The 18,082-nt window shown below is 44.9% G+C and overlaps 2 protein-coding genes across 6 annotated transcripts in view; both read left to right on the forward strand.

The window, feature by feature from the left end:
- The window catches only part of PARVB (parvin beta), a 38,561-nt gene extending 25,934 nt beyond the window's left edge, over nt 1-12,627 (forward strand). For all 3 annotated transcript variants that reach the window (XM_081005675.1, XM_081005677.1, XM_081005676.1), the window contains exons 7-13: nt 1,297-1,355; nt 2,535-2,554; nt 3,521-3,582; nt 4,761-4,829; nt 6,772-6,873; nt 9,534-9,606; nt 11,568-12,627. In XM_081005675.1, the coding sequence (XP_080861801.1) occupies nt 1,297-1,355; nt 2,535-2,554; nt 3,521-3,582; nt 4,761-4,829; nt 6,772-6,873; nt 9,534-9,606; nt 11,568-11,644 (462 nt within the window). In that variant the 3' untranslated portion in view covers nt 11,645-12,627. The remainder of the gene's footprint in view (nt 1-1,296; nt 1,356-2,534; nt 2,555-3,520; nt 3,583-4,760; nt 4,830-6,771; nt 6,874-9,533; nt 9,607-11,567) is intronic.
- Nucleotides 12,628-15,141: 2,514 nt separating this feature from the next.
- The window catches only part of PARVG (parvin gamma), a 30,785-nt gene continuing 27,844 nt past the window's right edge, over nt 15,142-18,082 (forward strand). Inside the window, exons 1-2 of one of the 3 annotated variants that reach the window (XM_081005721.1) lie at nt 15,142-15,866; nt 17,432-17,475. The gene's annotated coding sequence lies outside the window, so the exon portion shown is untranslated. Of the gene's footprint in view, nt 15,867-16,766; nt 17,127-17,428; nt 17,476-18,082 lie in introns of those variants that run through there. The other 2 variants (XM_081005719.1, XM_081005720.1) reach the window with 2 other exon arrangements.

The raw sequence follows: 18,082 nt of genomic DNA on the forward strand, positions 1-18,082 counted from the left end.
AAATCTGGGAGCAACGTGGCTCTTCTGATTCTGCAGAAATCAAGGAAGGGAAAAGCAGAAAAGCAAGGGTTGGGTGCCCCTATCATCCGTGCATGGAAGCACCCCTGTTTTTCTTGCCTATGGCTGTTAAGAGCTGCATACATTTCATAATTGATGAAGGTCTGTGCTATGTTTGGAATTCTTTTTTTAAACTTCTGTATTGATAACAGCTGTAGCTGCAATATGCTAAATAAACCGTTTGCTGATGGTGGTTGTTTTCTGTGACTTGATGTTACTTCTTAGGGACTGTGGGAGAAGAAAACAATTTGCCATAAACAGCACCAGTAGATAGATTGATGGTGTAACTTTGCAAAGTCCCCAAAGGTGCAGGGCAATTTCCTCGCATCTATAAACTCTTCACAGAATGTGAGAGATTAATACATCTCCCTGGCTTCAGAGGTCTGTCTTTCATTTAAAGCTGTGGTCACTTGGGAGTGGGATGAAATTGTTTTGCTGAAGGCAAAGGATAGTGCGCCTGCCTTTGGCCTTTGCATTTTCAAAGATGCCTCCTTGCTTGATTATCTCCATTTGTTGGAGGAGGGAAAAATAAAAGACTTCTGTCAGGAGAAACAATCCACATAACCACATAGTGTGTCAATCTCCTTTGTTGCTTTTAAAAGTACAGTATTTAAGAAAGGCACCACTAGGTGGCACAACTCTTAGGTTAAGCAGGGATTTCAGAGCCTGCACAAATGCTTTCTCTTGCTCAAGAGGAGCAAAAGAACACATATTTTAGAATGCTTCTTTGATGCATTTGTATGGTAATTCGCCATGGGCCAATACAGATTCTGACAGAGAAGAAGAGTTTACAGAGGACTTTGCCTTAAATTGGAACGCTACTTTTATCTTTTTCTTTCTTCTTTGGAATCATCAGCTAATAATCAGGCCTGTCATCTTCTTAAGGAACTCCTGATTGTTTTAACCAACTAACTGTTTGTTTCAGCTGTATGTAGATTTAATCAGTCACTATGAAGAAAAAAGGGTGTCTTAGTTTTTAAGATAAAGCAGGTCTGATGATGTGGTAGACAAGCGGTGTGCCTCTTCTGTTTGTGAGAGAAGAGGGCCTTTTCAGAGACGGGCAACTACCACCCATAGCTTTCATTTGTACTTTAAATGAAAAATAATGGGCACTGAGATGCTGTTATTGCTTTTACATGATTGACGCCTGCTTTTGTGATGGTGGCAAGCAGCCTTTTCAGTCACAGTTCAAGCAGAATTTAGTGTTGTGCCACAAACATTCTCCTTTCTGTCTTCCAGAAGCGGGAAGGTCTTCTCCAGACAGCCCAGGTCACAGAGGAGCTCACCACCACCACAGAGTAAGCCCTTCTCCTACACCAGGGGTCCCCAAACTAAGGCCTGAGAGACTCGTTTATCCTGCCCGCCGCGACCCCCACCGCCCACTGCTGCCACCCGCTCTTATCAGCGCTGCGCTGTGTGGCTGCCCACTTCCGGGTCAAAGGAGCACCAGAAATAGCTTGTGTGCATGCGCAAGCGTTATTTGCGCATGCGTAAGCGTTATTTCCGGTGCACATCCAGGTTGGAGGAGGCCTGTGCAAATGCGCACAAGCTATTTCCGGTGCTCCTCCGACCCGGAAGTGTGCCGGAAATAGCGTGTGCGCACGCGTATGGGCACACGCTCCCCCCCTCTATCCCGCCACGCAGTAAGTTTGCTGACCCTTGTTCTACCCTGAGCTCATGGGGAGTGCACAGAAAGTTCTCGCCTGGGATCATCTGGGACAGCCCCGTCCATTGTGCCCCCTAAACAGTATCTGGACTTTTGTAGACCATTGTAGTATGTACACCAGTGGTTTTCATGCTTCTCTGCCTTGAAGGAACTCCTGCGTGCTGCAGACGTTTCTGCGGACATATTCCAGGGCGTTCCCTTGGTTCAGGTGGGGCATCAGACAGGCCTGTTGGGCCTCACTGTTGCCTTGTATGAACGGAAAATAAAAGCTATGATGCATCTAGTGGCCCTCCTGCTGATCTACGTTGCATCGTAGTGGTGGTCAACCTGTCTCGGGAATGGGGGCACTTGTCCATAATTATATATTTATATAGTCATTCATTGAGTAATGCCAGGAAGACAGTCAAATGAAGGAGAAATCTTCAGGCATCAGAATTTCAGAGAAGGCAGAACTTGATGCCTGAAGGATGCAATCCAGCTTTGGATTCTTTGATTCAGGCAGCAACACATCTTGGGCCAGCACTGAACACGGCCCCCCCACTGCGGAGGTGCACAAGGCCTTGGAATTCCCATGTCACCTTCCTTGGAGCTCAGATTTTAGTATAATGGTAGTGGTATATAAGAAAATTGTTCTCTGGCGTTATAGGGTAATAATTTTGCCTTTCATAAAAGATTGTGTAGCAAGATTGATCTTGGTCTGGGGTGTGTTGGGGGGGGGGAAAGATACCTGGGTTTTCTTATTCAGTTGTGGGCTCTTAGGAGCCCATTATTAATGCACTAACTAAGCATTTTCTAAAACTCTGATTTGCAGGATGATGATGGGTAGATTTGGTAAGTACAAGATTTTAACTTGGAATATAAACCCATAATAATGATCTGTGTGCAAGTTTCGAAAAGCAGTAAAATAAAGTTGCATTTCAGTGCTGTCTCTAGTTTGTCTCCCACAATTTAGGAGTTGCCCTTAAGCCTGTTTTTGCCCAAGGTGGCACATTAAAACAATTCTCTCGTTCTCCTTTTGGGCTTAGAGCAGCCTGTCTTCTTGCATCCCATTTTGCCAACCAGGACTGCACTGGACATTTTTGATGTACAGCCAAACTACAGAGTTCAGTTTATTTTCTGTTGCTGTTGATAGCTCCCACCTTCTCTGTGCTTCCAGCAAGTCCTGACTCCTGTGGTCTGAAGGGACCCCTCATTCCTGCCTTGCACATGAGCTTGGGGCAATCCCCCAGCTGTTATGATCTTATATAGCTTGCTGGCCTCCTCTGTTCCTTGTTGCAGCAGGTTCTCTTCCTTCTTTTGCCCTCTTTGTTCTCTGTCCCAGTGCAGCTTGATCTGCACCTCCTGTTTCCCATGGAACACCGTCATTTGCATGGAGGAGCAGAAGAGTTCCTACTAAGGCAGTAATGGACTCCTCAACAACTGGGATTAACTTCTCAGAAGGCTACCTACGCTTGCACTCTGTGCTTATTTTCATTCATTCATTCATTCATTTCATTCATATCCCAACTTTCCTCCATGAAGCTCAAGGTAGCATACTTGATTCTCCCCCTTCTCATTTCATCCTCACAACAACTTGGTGAGGCAAGTTAGGCTGTGAGTTTCATGGCTGACTGGTGAATTGAACCTTGGTCTGCCACATCCTAGTCTGCTCTGCTAACCACTGCATAGCACTGGCTTCCCCCTTGCTCAGTGAGTCCATCACTTAGATAAGTACGGAATAATGCATATCTTGCTTCTGTGAATTTTCACTAAAGCGTTTATTGATTTGTTGAAACCTTGTTCCCTTTCTCAAACCAGAGCGAGATGCTTTTGACACACTCTTTGACCACGCTCCAGATAAACTAAGTGTCGTAAAAAAGGTAACATGCCATTTGTATTTAATGGGCCAGTGGGTATTTTTTTGCACTCTCTTCAGGTAGCAAGGGTCCTGCTTTCACCAGGGTTCGTCTAAGGACACGAACCAGGAGCAGTGGCTTTTTAGGTGCTGGGTGATTATTGCAAGATGCCTACTCCTCATGATTACAACTTTTTTTGCAGCCTCCACATTAAGTTGCTGGCACAAAAATCCCAGCCTGTATTTGCCCTCTATTTACTGTTTCTGACAAAGATCTCTGTCATGTTTCTGAGAATGGGTGTTTTTCCTGGGATGAAAAACTTAAAAATGACCAGCAGCCTGGATGAAGCAAAAACTGAAGTGCCTCTCCCTCAGCTGATAGCCCTTCCTTTGCTGAAGTCCACTTCTCCTTCCTTTCTGCCTTTAGACCCCTGAAGAGTCACACCACAATGGGGAAACCTGTTTTGGCCTGAGGACCACCTCCCCTTCTGGTCTTCTGGGCAGCCTTCTGGCAGCCACTTGCCAAGGGTGGCTGGGTCCAAAGGAAGAGCGGGGTGGAGCAGCAAATGCAGCTTTTACATTTTGCGCAGTAGGCGAGTTTCTACGCCCACTCACTCACTCACTTGCCCCTCCATCCTCACAAGCAAGAGACATTAATCAAAGGAGAGTCAGGCAAAAACACTCAAGATCGGAGCTGCAGAGGCGTGTAATAAAGTTTTGCCTTAGGCAGTTTGTAGAGTCCTGAGGATTTACATTCTTCCTCCTTCCCTGTTGCCTGTGGATGAGTCTTTTGACTGAGGAGCTTTCTCGTGCTTAAAAATGTTTAAAAGCAAGCCTCCTTGAAAGGTCCAGGTTGTCTTTCATCAGACGCTTCCAAAGCACGACAATTCCCCACGGGAGCAGCATTTTGCAGAATGCCACCAGAGGCCGCTTGCATGGGCAAAAGACACTTAATGGGAATCAGCCCCCGTTCCATTGAATTCCAAATATAATAAACCTGCCAAAGTTTCCTTCTGCATAAGCATAAGGTTTACAAATGGGTGGTTTTGTATTGTGAATGTGTTTACGTTCCTTCTTAGAAGTGTAAAATGAATAGCGGTGCAGTCCTAGGCATGCCAGTAGATGGGCTTAGGGTTGCAGCCTCAATCTGCATATCGGTTGCATTTTAATTTCCTTACCTGCTGTGTTCTTTTTCCTTTTCAGTCCCTGATCACTTTTGTGAACAAGCACCTAAATAAACTTAATCTGGAAGTGACAGAATTGGAAACCCAGGTAAGAGGCTTTACTCAGCACCAGTGTCGACAGTCAAACCATGCCTTCAGATATTTTAAAACATCTTCCTTTTTAAAATCAAGAAATAAATCAAAGTGTCTGCAGGAGGCTGTAAATGTTATTAGATGACTGGGTTTTAAACACGTAAACTTTTCCTCCAAGACTGTTTTTGCTGATAAAAACCTCTCTCTCTAAGCTGCTTTCTCACTCAAATATCTGAGCCTAAATACAGGACCAGTTTAAGCTACATGGCTGCCGTAGGTAAATATTACATCCCCTTGTCTTTCTCCCCTGGAGAGTTTCCCCCAATTTCAATCCAATTTCCCTGTTATATGTAGCTGAACGGGGCAAAGGGGAAGGACTGAAGTTACATAAAATATCCCCATCCTTGGTCTTCAGGCAACATGGTCTGGAAAGGAAATGATCCCTCCTCCTTTCTGAGTTTTCAACTCCTTTCCCTTTTCCACAGAAGCAAATGGAATGCTTGCTCCATTTACTTGAGGCCTGTAAGGGGGCCACAAATGTCTCCACATCTCCCACTCCTTTATTCCAAGGGTCTTAGGTGGTCATGACACAGGTGGCGCTGTGGGTAAAACCTCAGTGTCTAGGACTTGCCGATCGTATGATCGGCGGTTCGAATCCCCGCGGCGGGGTGCGCTCCCGTTGCTCGGTCCCAGCTCCTGCCCACCTAGCAGTTCGAAAGCACCCCTAAGTGCAAGTAGATAAATAGGGACCGCTTTATAGCGGGAAGGTAAACGGCGTTTCCGTGTGCTGCGCTGGTGCTGGCTCGCCAGAGCAGCTTCGTCACACTGGCCACGTGACCCGGAAGTGTCTCCGGACAGCGCTGGCCCCCGGCCTCTTAAGTGAGATGGGCGCACAACCCTAGAGTCGGACACGACTGGCCCGTACGGGCAGGGGTACCTTTACCTTTAAGGTGGTCATATATGAGGAAACTGGTGGTTGTTCTTTAAGAACAGAGTATAGTTGAGACCCAGCAAACAGAAAAACCTTAAACTGAAAATGAGTGCAGGCTTATTGATCTTAGGATTTCTTGGCTATGGGGTTTACCAGTTTTGATAAGGGGTCTGTAAACTTTCATTTGCACTGCAGCAAATAAACTCACCTTGTCCATTTTAGTTGCTACACCAGCCCTGGCTAAATAGCTTTAATGCAAAGAAAGACTTCTTTGGTATTGAAACCTAAGCATGGGAACAGTCACAGTCTTGCCCAAAATGTGTTTATCCTAAAAACAGGCAAGCCAAGTGCCTATTTGTCCTGTTGTGTTCTGTGTCTCTTGCTGCAGCATGAGGAATTAAATATGGCTGCCTTGGAAGGACAACAGTTGAAGATAAAGCTGGGGTTCAGTCTGATTCTTTTCTTTCTGTATAAGAACAAGCATTAAAGAGGCCTCCTAGCCCTCTCACAGGTCCTTTATAAGACCAGTGGTAACAGTTGGCCCTGGAGAATATTAACCACTCTCAATTTTACCCATGGACTGCCATCTGTCCAGATTTTAATTTGCTCTGAACTAATTTTAAGATGTATTTTAACTAACTGATTGCCTGTTTTTATGTTCTTTGTATACTGTCTTAGTTTGTTAGCCGCCCTGAGCCCAGCTCCGGCTGGGGAGGGCAGGGTACAAATTATTATTATTATTATTATTATTATTATTATTATTATTATTTAGATTGTTCCCCACCCCCAAACTCAGCACACTTGGGAACACTCCTTCTTGTTTCACTAGCATTTTTATTCACCTCGATCCTCAGTGGGATAATAATAAATCATTAAATCCCTGCAAACACCAGTTGATGCCAGCAATTCCCACCAGAGCTGAAGTGCCCAGGAGAAATTGATTATTGATTTAGCGTGTAGTTTGCAGCACCTCTTGTTTGACTTCTCCTGGGGTCCCAGCGGGGGTGTCACTCTTGTTTCTCTTCAGTTTGCAGATGGCGTCTACCTGGTTTTACTGATGGGTCTCCTGGAGGACTATTTTGTTCCGCTCCACAATTTCTATTTAACGCCTGAAAGTTTTGATCAGAAGGTGAGTAGAAATCCCAGCCAGGCAACTTTGGTTTGCCGCATTCAAAAGAGCCTTCCATCTTTATATTTGCCACTAAAGCCAGAGTGAAACCAGCAAATTCTCATAACGGTGGCAGATAAGCTGTGAAAAGGTTCTGAGAAGCTTAGCCATGAATCTTACCTGGAAAACCAATTAATCCAGCAGCTAATGTGCAGCCCGCAGCTTTACAATGATGTATTAGCCGCAGGGGTGTGTGAGAGAAATCTAAAGATAAAATGGCCTGCAAATATAATTTGAAGAGAAAGTAAAGTCTGTGGAGTCACCCTTATCTCACAGACGGTGGTCCAAGAGTGCGGCTGGATCTGTATGCACCGGGCACTTGAAAAGGCCACGATCCTGCTGATCCTTTGGGAGAGACAAAGGGCAGGTGAAGGGGACAGAATCCACTCTCTCACACAAATGGCTGTTGGGGGGATCTTGGCTGCTCCTCGAAGGGTTGCACGTGTTTCTCCTTGGATGTGGCCGAAAAATCTCATAGACAGTGCCTGTTGCTCCATCCTGCCCCCCATCCAGCTGCTTCCACGAGGACATAGCTGCTAACTTAAGAGGAGGAGCAAGCCCCATCGCATGCACACAGTGGGTGAGCTCCGTTTATTTTATTTTTCTTTTGAGGATTTATAAAACCGTTCCTAAGAAATGAAGTGGTCTGCAACAGCAATTCTAAACAGCAACTTGCATAGTAAAAGTAAACCTATACATTGCAATCTAAAAAAGCAGAATTTGAAAGCGTCCAGTCACAGAAATTCCACATAGTGTACACTATAAAACGGCTGATTCACTGAGTCACTGTTCAGAGGGAAGTTCTCTTTGGCCACCTAAAAGCACTTGTCTGAATTCTATTCATTTCAGTGTCGGGGAAAGCTTTGCAATTCTGTTACTGTTAGCAAAGCAGTGTGTCATAGTATGCCCTTTTAAAATATGTTGAGGGAGGTGTTATTGGGTTGTTGTTTTTATTTTGATTATGTACTTTGTGGTTTTATATTCTGATTTTTTCCCTGTGAACGACCCTGAGACATACAGGTATAGGGTGGTATTATTATTATTATTAAATTTATATACTGCCCCATACCTGCAGGTCTCAGGTCACAGAGTAAAATCAAAATAAAACCACAAAATACATAATCAAAATAAAAACAACAACTCAATAACACCCTCCCCCCCCCAAAAAAACCACATTTTAAAAGGGTATGGGATAACCTCAACCCTAATAATAGGGTATAATAAGAATAGTGAAGTCTGTAGCTCACTGAATTCTGTGTGCTGAACCAACCTAGCCTTATAAAAATATTGAACTTCCACTATAACATGTATGAATGAGTATTAATTCATAGGTTGACTTACATAGGAATATTTGGAGCCCCTGACGGGAAGTTGTATCTGTATCCAAGGAAGGATAGAACCTCAGTTTGTACTGTTTTGTGTTGGCTTATTTAGAGGACTTGTACGTTGATTTGCCCACAGTGTTCCAGGCACCTCTCAGTCAAGTAACATGTCCAACCATAAAATCCCTAAAAACAGAACACCCATAGGATTGTGCTTTTGACTATTAAAGTCAGGGGTAAGCAAGAATTAGGAGGAATAAACTCTTTTTAAAAAAAAACCAGTTAACTTCAAAGGTGGGGAAGTGTTTCCTTGTTTTTACTGCCCAGCTCACTGAGCTGTGAGTAGTTTTAATTAAATCCCTTCCTGTGTGTGGTGTAATATTGCAAGAATTGGTCATTTCAAGGTAGATGTCAGCAGGGAAGTGAGCTCTTTTAATCTAACTGCAGAAAGAGATACCCCACCCACCGCGGCGCATTTGCACAAAACAAAATGTTCCTCCAAAGCTTGCCTTATAGACAACCTACTCCAGCCTTTAATCAAAGAGAATATTCTTCACATTTCCATTTGCTGCACTTTGATCCATATATCGTGAATGAAGCCTGTTTTCATCAGAATGACACTGATGTGTCATTTACAGCTTGGTTCATATATGAACCCCTTGCACGGGCCAGTTAATTGCCAATAACAGTTATTGTGGCTCCCATCACTTCTGACAGCTGAACTAGATGTACCAGTCACAGAATCAAAGAGTTGCAGAGTTGGAAGGGACCACGAGGGTCATCTAGTCCAACCCCCTGCAATGCAGGAATCGTTTGTCCAATGTGGGGCTTGAACCCACAACCCTTCATGTGACATTTCCTGGATTTTGTTGCGGGAATGAGGAGGGACGTGTTTAATGCTTCCGCACAGATACAAAAAGTCTCTGTTTTTGGAAAGCTAGCATTTCAGGGAGAGTGTTCCTCTCTGATGTGCAAGTGTTCATATGTGCAGGGTTTTTGCTTCATGGAATTTCTATGCTTGGAATTCAATTCCAGGGCTGAAAATGGCTGTGGCTGAAATGAATGAGCTTCCAGCTGGCACATTACATTGCTCTGTGTGGTCACCTGAACAAGTCCTAAAGGGTTTAAGCAATGTGATTTTTCTTGAAAGAAGATGATACATTAAGAACATAGGCTGACTTAAGAATCCTGGGGTGCGTGCATCCAGGGATAAGCTAAGCAATATGAGGGGGGGAACGGAGGGAGGGGGTCTTTTCATCCCACTGAAAATTTAAGAGGTTTTTTGTTTTTGTTTTGCAGGTTCACAATGTTTCCTTTGCTTTTGAACTGATGCAGGATGGAGGGCTGAAGAAGCCCAAAGCTCGACCGGAAGGTATCGTGCGCAGTTCCACTGAAACAAGCACATGCTCAATTGGACATGCATGTTGGCAAGCATGGGAGGGATTTAAATTGCTGGTTCTCCCAACTGTAACAGCATCTCTAGCCATGTCCACGTGGGCTGTTTTTCTGTAGCCTTCTCCTAGGCTTCATTCTCAAGATGGTTAACAGCCATAAAGTGTGGTCTAAGGCTGAATTTCCGTGGCCATGTTTTCCAGGCAGTGTCACTAGCAGAGGCTGGTCTATCAGGGCAAATGAGGCTCTGTCCCACCCACCTCACCCTTCGTCTCCCTGTATTCATGCTGACAACCAGCTTAGAGGATGGTGCAGTTGATTGTCTTCCTACTCCTTAGTCTCACTGTTGCTCTTGTAGAACTCAGCAGGCGACGAGGAAGGCGAGAAAGCTGGAGTTAGTGAGCTCCGCCTTTCCTTGGCTGTGTCCCCATCGATTGTTGGCCTCCTTGCCTTCCACCCACCAGGCAAAATAGGCACCGGCCACCACTGAGTGAGCACCATGGAACTCTCAGGCGCCCCCTTGGACCAAATATTGCAGGGGCCAACTGCTGTGTCAGGAGGAGGCCCTGCCCAGCACCGTGCAGCTTCAATGGCCGGGTCTCCTCTTCTCTCACCTGCCTTGGATGCGGCCCTGTGCTCGGCTCAGCAGTTTGGCCTCCTCCGCCCCCTCAATATTGGGGGAGCTGAGTCCCCTGCTAAGGAATATTGAGGGGACTGATGGCACCTCCGCCCTCTAGAGTTGGCGCACCTGAACTCAGTGGAATTTACAGTGGTACCTTGGTTCTCAAACTTAATCCGTTCCGGAAGTCTGTTCCAAAACCAAAGCGTTCCAAAACCAAAGCGCGCTTTCCCATAGAAAGCAATGCAAAACGGATTCATCCGTTCCAGACTTTTAAAAACAACCCCTGAAAGAGCAATTTAACATGAATTTTACTCTCTAATGAGACCATTGATCCATAAAATGAAAGCAGTAAACAATGTACTGTACTATAAAACAAAACAATAGCCGATAGCCGCATCGGACGTCCGGCTTCCGAAAAACGTTCGAAAACCGGACACTTACTTCTGGGTTTTTGTTGTTTGGGAACCAAGGCATTTGAGAACCAAGGTACCACTGTACTTCTGAGTAAATATGTCCAGGATTGCACTGTTAATCTTGCATCAAATATCATTTGATGCTGTAACATTGAATGTGCTTTATGGACACTGTATTTAATCTTCTGCTGAGTTATGATTTGTGGGCAATGCGGAAGTTTCGTGTGGTGGCTGAGACAACGTTCTGTCCTTCATGCAAAGGAATTGGGAAATCAGTATAATGAAGGCAAAGTGAATGAGCCATGTTGGGAAGGGTTCCTGTGGCCCAGAAAGGGACTTTTTTATTCCTCCATTTAGGAGGGAAAGCATGGACCATCACTTTCTCCTGTTTGCCTGCAGAGGCCCATCGGCTTCCAAGATTGCCCAAATAATCCATCCCCTACAAATTTGGAAATTTCCTCCCAAATAGTTTCCAGAAGCATTGTAAATACTTTTCTGTTTGGAGCAGGCTTGTGTAGGTGCTGGTTTAAAATATGAAGCTGCCTTAAAATGTCAGGCAGTTGGTCCAACAGTTTAGCAGCTTTATTAGAAGAAAAATATATTCTGTAACTTTCTTAAAAATGATTATTTTCTCACATGTGCTTATGTATTTAAACTTCCCAGTGAGTCTCTGGAAAAGACAGTCTACTGAAATTTCAGTTCAGTGTTCAAATAAAATTCATTCCTAAGAGAGTTGTTTTAATGGGAGTTTTTATTGTTGTTGAGGTTTCTCATAATTTCGTATAAAGGGAATTGTATGGGGGCATTTTGGTATTAAAAAGCTTGTTTAGCAGAAGACTATTTTTCATTTTTTTTAAAGTCAAGCTCTTAACCTAAAAATCTCTCTCTCTTTTTTAAATCCCTCAGATGTTGTCAACTTGGACCTGAAATCTACCCTAAGAGTTTTGTACAACCTGTTTACAAAATACAAGAATGTTGAATGACTTGGAGACCTCCTGAGACTCTAATCTTCGCAGCATCTTTTTAGCGGGGAGAGGAGGAAAGAGACCTTCCCTTTCTCTTCCTTCTGTGCCATATGCTGTGCTCCCTGGTGCATGATGGTGCCTCTTCTTTTATTAGCATTATCTGCCTGTAACTCTTCTATGCTTTGAACCCACTTTGAAATGTAGCTTTAATTCCTTGAACTACCCACAGTGTGCTTGCTTCTTCTAGAAGGCTCTCATGAGTTGCATTCAGCACAAACACCTTCTTCCATTAGTGTAGACTGCAGTTAGGATGAATTCTGGTGATGAGAAGATTTGAAGTGGTTGATGAAGGAGTGCTAGGATGCCTTTTGTCCAGGTAATGGGCTTCTGGGTCCTTCTCTCTATTTCAACTCTCCAGTGAACCCACTAGGAGGCTTTAGGCTGGCCACTCTCAGGGTCCACACATGCAATAAAGAAATAATCATAGTCATACTTACAGGGTCATTGTACGTATACACTGAGATCATGAATGGGAAGCAACTTGAACCCTCCCAAGTGCTATAGGAATGCTAAGCAGTAAGTTGCTGTATTTTCCCAGTCTCCAGGGTATAATATTGACACATATAATATAGGTATGGGTGGAACCAATGTTGGTTAGAGTGTGGAATTTAATTCATTTTCAAATGTGTGTGGCTATGAGGTAGGAAGTAGCTGTAATCTGTTTGTGAAAGGACCATTCTCTCCCTCCAGACTTTCAGAGGGGTGTGTGCATCTCCTCTGCTCCATCCTTTACACCCTGATTTTAGACATACGTACCCCAGCCCTATTCATTAAGCCACTGCGCAGCTTAATTCATAATACGATCTCTGTTCAATTGTATTTTGTTATTTTGAGATTGTGCCCTGGAACTCTTCTATATAACTTTTGAAGTCTTTGTTGACCTTTCTGTCTTACTCTCCTACCACTCAGTATTATTGCCACTAAATACACTGTGAATCTCAGATGGAATGGCTGCCTGGAGTTTTTGTTGTGCTTTGGTTATGTCCGATGAATCACTGGTCATGCATTGATATGATGGGCGAATGTATCGAAAACAAACCTCCCTTCTTCGCTGGTTTTCAAACAGGGTTTTGGAAGCTTATGAGGGGGTTTTCAGTGATAGATGCAATTCCCTGAAAAGCAGGTTGCATACCATTAACTGCTCAAATCTTCTGAGGATGGTTTGGGGTGTTTTCTAGGGTGCACTTTCAATAAGCTCAGTAGGCTGGGTAAACTGACTGCACTAAAATATACCCTGGAATCCCTTCAGAAGTGTTTATTTGCTTTGAAAATATTCAGCTCTTGAAACACGGACTGTACATTTTTTCAGAAATAAGTTGTTCCCTGAGGTAAACTGCTTGAGAATTGCTGTCAGAGAGCAGTCTCCCCCAACTTTGTGCCTTCTGGATATTTCTAGACTGCAATTCCTGCCGGTCCCAGCTACTGTGGCCCTTGGTCAAGGAAGTAGGGGGATGCAATCCCAAAACATATGCAGGGCACCAGGATGGGGGAAGACCCACACAGAGCATTGTTGGGCTGAATGAGGTGCTGTCAAAAGCTTCATACTTAAGCTAATACAGTGTTTCTCAAGGTAACTATTCGTTCTATGGCAATTCTATTATGCAAACAATGTCTGTGCTTTCTCCATACATAACTGGCGTGAATTTCAAGCCCTCTTGTTTTCTAGATGATAGAAAAGCACTTTGCTTCCCTTCACACGCTGTGGGGAGCTTGTTCCATTCGGTTTCCTTCTCCAGCTGGTATTTTGTCACTTTTTAAAAAAGTGAGCTAGATAACATTTCTGCAGAGCTTGGAGCCCCCTTGGAACAACTGGTGGGTTTCATCACAGTGCCCAGCAATATTAAGGAGAGCTTAGTAGAGTTAAATGTACAAAGAGGATTGTGCTGGCATGTTAATTTGGACGAAGGCTCCTTGAGGGACATGGCTGTTAACAGGGGACGGGATTATTGCATTGAGGCTGTTCCTAAGCATGTAAATGGTGAGGATTACAGAGACCTTCCCTGCCAAATCCTTGCCTTTAGGCCCTCTTTTCCTTCACCTCACTAATCTCAAGGACAGGCAGGGCGCTGATGAGTGCGCCAGGAAAAGGGGGCTGGAGTCTGACTTGGGAGAGGCAGCACGACTTCCAGGCAGGAGACAAGAGTCAAGGCAGGGGAAGCTTCAGAGATGGAGGGTGGAGCACAGGACGGGTCAGAAGAAGAGGAGGAAGAGGCAGGTCAGGCAAGGGAAGGGGAGCCGGGGCTTCCCCACCCTCTCCTGCACACCACTGTCTCCCAGAACCAGGAGGGGATTGAAATGGGATGAGCAGAGGAAGTGTGTGCAGCCCGTCAGGGGGAGGTACATACCAAAGTGAGGGAGAGAGAGTGGTTCCCTGTTGCTGCAGTCGCTGCATTGAGCGTGGACCTGGAAATAGCTGCCCAGACACTAGATGGGTCTTCAGAACCGTAGAAACAACTGTGTCAGCTTGGCAATAAAGAGGTAACTATCTGCCGTGTGCATTCCTTTGGCTGGGAAGCACCCTTCACAGCTAGGTTCCTAGGACCTCTGCCTGTCCTTGGACAAGGCTTTAAATCCCAGCCAAAAGAATACTTCTCCGTTTTCAAGCTGCTTTGGGAATTCAACATTTCTGGCCCTTGCAGCAGCACAGCAGCACATGGCCATCCAATACGTCTTCCTGATGGGCTCAGGCATCATGGGCCCTAACTTCTTCCCTACGCAACACCTGGGAAGGGGAATAGGCCATTGCCAGGTATCCAGTTTCCACCCGAACTACTTATTTAAATTGCTCCAATTTTAATCTTACAGCTCAGTTGTATTTTACGAGCTGACTTGTTTTCGAACGAAGCTTTTCACAGAATGTTAAAATATTTGAAAAGAAGTGTGAGAATCCACTGCCTGGCCCATTTTGAAACTGATGGAAAGCCAATGCTTGGAGTGATCTGAAGCTTCTGATGCTGGGTCTCAGTCTGGCTGCCTGTGTTCAAGGGCAAAGGACCAGGCCTCCATCTCAACATAGGGAAATAATGATCTGTGCTTTCTGCACCACCATCTATGGTACTAAAGTGAGGCCTGAAGAATTTTTCTTTTTGAAAAAACACACACACACCCTAACTAAACTCAAGAGTTTTCCTGGATGTTCAAGCCACATCAGTCTAGGTACTAAACTTCAGGAAGACATAATGAAATAGTGAATGTATTGTGTAATGAGTATTGTGAACCTGAACAAAGACTAGCTTCGCCAGTGAGCTGAGATCCAAGTCACTAAGCAGGTTTGTACTTTTTCTGAATATTCTCTCTCACTTTCTCCACACATGCATATACACGTTCCCTTTTTCCTGTACCAAACAAGCTTCCTGCCAGAGCGGTGCCTCGGCTCTGTGGTTTAACCCACAGCACCACCTGCGTCCGTGGTGAATTTAGCCTGCCCCAAATATTTAAGGCAACATCTAGCAAGATGTAGTGAGGCGCTACCAGAAAGTACAGTGGAAACAGCTCTGGTATAATTTCTTTCTTCTTTTTCACTTTTTAAAATTAAATTATTTCAAACATATAACAGCAATACACATATACATAATAAAATAGCCCACCCTAACCCAGAAGCTAGTGTTTAAGCAATACATACAAAATAACAACCAATTATGATAAGTTCTTATCCCAGGCAACGAACAAGATACCCACGACCTAAGAAGTGCACAACTTGCTGTTCTTCTCCAAAGGACATTTCTCACCACCTGGTCCCCTGTCAGCACCTGGTGTGATGGGGGCGGGGAGGAAGGCAGGTCCCAGAGCGCTGACCAGAGGGAAGCAGCTGCAGCTGCTATCTATGCTACCTGTGGATCCCAATGTAATTCTATGCTGCAGTCACCTTGCTTGCCCTCCTCTGCTGCCCCCTTGCCAGGTAAGTTTCCAAGGGGTGAGGCAGGTGACCTAGGCCCCCGGCTAAGGGCGGTATATAAATTAAATAAATAATAATAACAATATACTATGCTAGTGTTTGCTAGCACAACCATTCGGTGTGGGAGACCCTCGGATGCATCTAACACTGCTGTTCTGCTTGCGCAGGAGACAAAAGTGCTGACTGGGGCCCCAGACTTTGGGTGCCCGGCGCATGCTCACTACATTGCAACATCATGACATCGAGGCACAATGTGACATCATGATGTCATGTGACATCATGACGGTACGGCATGGGGCACGTGAGCACTCTGGCGGCGACTAGGCTGGGGCCTGCGCATCAGGGCCTCTGTTGGGACCCACTGGCTGCATCCCAGAAGCATGTCCAGGGCTGCATCAGGCCCCAACAGGTGGATCAGGCCCCGTGGTGGAGGTGCAGGCCCCGGCCCAGTCACAGCCATGGTGCTGGAGAGCCAGAGGCAAGGCGGCAGCTGGGGACACGCAGTGGCAGGAGGGCGGAGACTGGGCACCCACAGCAAAAAATTTGTGGGTGCCTGAGCCCCCGGGCCCCCCTGGAGTTGGTGCCACTGGCAGGAGATTTCTGCTGGCACAGCAGAACGTGCCCCTCCTCTACAGCCACCCCTCTGTGGCAGTTTTTTTGGGGGTATGTGTGATAGGGTAGAGGAGAAGGGGAATTCCCGTTGCACAAGCAGAATTTTGCTCATACAGCATTAGATACAATGCTCTGCCTACAGGAGACCAAATATATTTTTTAAATAAGTCAATTGCACACACCAGCATTATTGACCCCTTTGTAATGTGCAGGTTTAATCCAGATCCATAACTGCTGCCAAATTTTTGTTTGGGCCATTGGAAGAAATTATAACGTTTCTGAATGGTAGGAATGTGTATCCACCAATATTCCCATAGCTGAAAATGATATATTTTTGTCTATGGATCTCCTGCCTCCCCCTCTCCTCCCCCACCTGCTGCAACAACACATTGTTGACGGCTCACTGTTGTTTTCTGTTTGTTGCATTAATTTATTCCATTCTAGTCTGCCCTTTGCTTTCTTCTGAAATGGGGTGTGTTGGCAAAATGACAGTAGCACTCTTTTAAAAAGGCAGAGCATTGTTTATTCTCACATTAGCTCTAGCTGAATTTACGGAAAGTGTTTCACTTATTGCAGAATATGTACTTAGAACTTATAAGCACTTATTATAAAAAGAAGCAGCAGCTTCACAATTGTTCTCAAAAGCTAACTAGAGACAGCAATTTCCAGGGACTGAGACACACGGATGCCAACAAGACCAGTATGTGTGAATAGTGACTCTTGGACGATAGGGGAATGCATAGGTTGCGCTAATGTGTGAGGAACGGTGGTTTTGTTTTTGAAAGGTCACCTATAGGAAGGATGTGACCAACTTCCTCTCCCTGGTTGCGCGACACACAAAGGCAGCATTCTGAAAGCAAAACTGATCCAATGGGGTCAAAATAGATTGCCTGCCTCAATACAGCTCTCCAGACATCTTGCTTGGGAATTTAGGTTGGTACTTCAAAAGATTTTCTTGAGTATCTTTCTGTGTTCCTGTATGTATAAATGCAGCCTCCTTGCCGTTGAATGTTGCGGCAAATTTACGAGCTTCAGTCTTGGGGACAGAAGAAAACAAGGAAGTTGCTTTCAGCTGGCTGCTGATTTGCTTCTTTTAAGCATCATGTCTGAAAAAAGTTGCTATGATTTGGATGCTGGAGGAGTTTTTAATATTTTCCCCCTAAAATCTCCATGGAGCATTTCCCCCCCTTTGGGACAATTTCTGAGTCTTTTGTCTCTCTTTGCTTTTTCCTTAGCAGAAAAGAAAAGAGTGAGTCCACATTCCTCAGTGGAATCTGCAAAAGTAAGTGGTTATGATCTATTTCTCTGGGGTTTATAGTTAATAAAGAACTAACTCAGAAACTCCTATCGAACACTAGGGAAAATGATAACAGAACTACGGGTAGAAATTGAGCCTTTGCCATAAAGTTCATCGGTTTTCTGATTTCAGTAATGAAAGTACAGCTCAGAGTGTCATATTCTGCAAATGCCATTGGCTATAAATAAAATGTGACTGACTGAAAATATTCTGCAACCCCCCCGCCCCCCGAAGAAGTGTTGTTATGGATGGTGTCTGCCCTTGTTCTGTGACAAAGGGGTGGCTCTCTCTGTCTAGGTTCTTGCATGGCCTTTTTGTTGATGCTGAACTATAGGAATCTCTTTATTTATTTCCCAATTTGAATGCTCAGAGTAGCATATGTGTGGTTCTCCCACTTGACCGTCACAGCTCTGTGAGGCTGGGTTGAGAGAGAACGAGTGGTGATTTGAACCCAGGTGTCTCCAGTCAAAATCTACCCACTGCACTTCACTGCCTCTCCAGTTGTTACTCTAGTTGTTAAGGATCCGCCATCAGGGTAGTTTAAAAATGTCCTGAAGCCACACCTGTCTGCCAGGTCCAGCGCAGCTGAAAA

Source organism: Podarcis pityusensis (genome assembly GCF_964106645.2).
Source record: "Podarcis pityusensis genome assembly, chromosome: 5".
NCBI classification, from domain to species: domain Eukaryota; kingdom Metazoa; phylum Chordata; class Lepidosauria; order Squamata; family Lacertidae; genus Podarcis; species Podarcis pityusensis.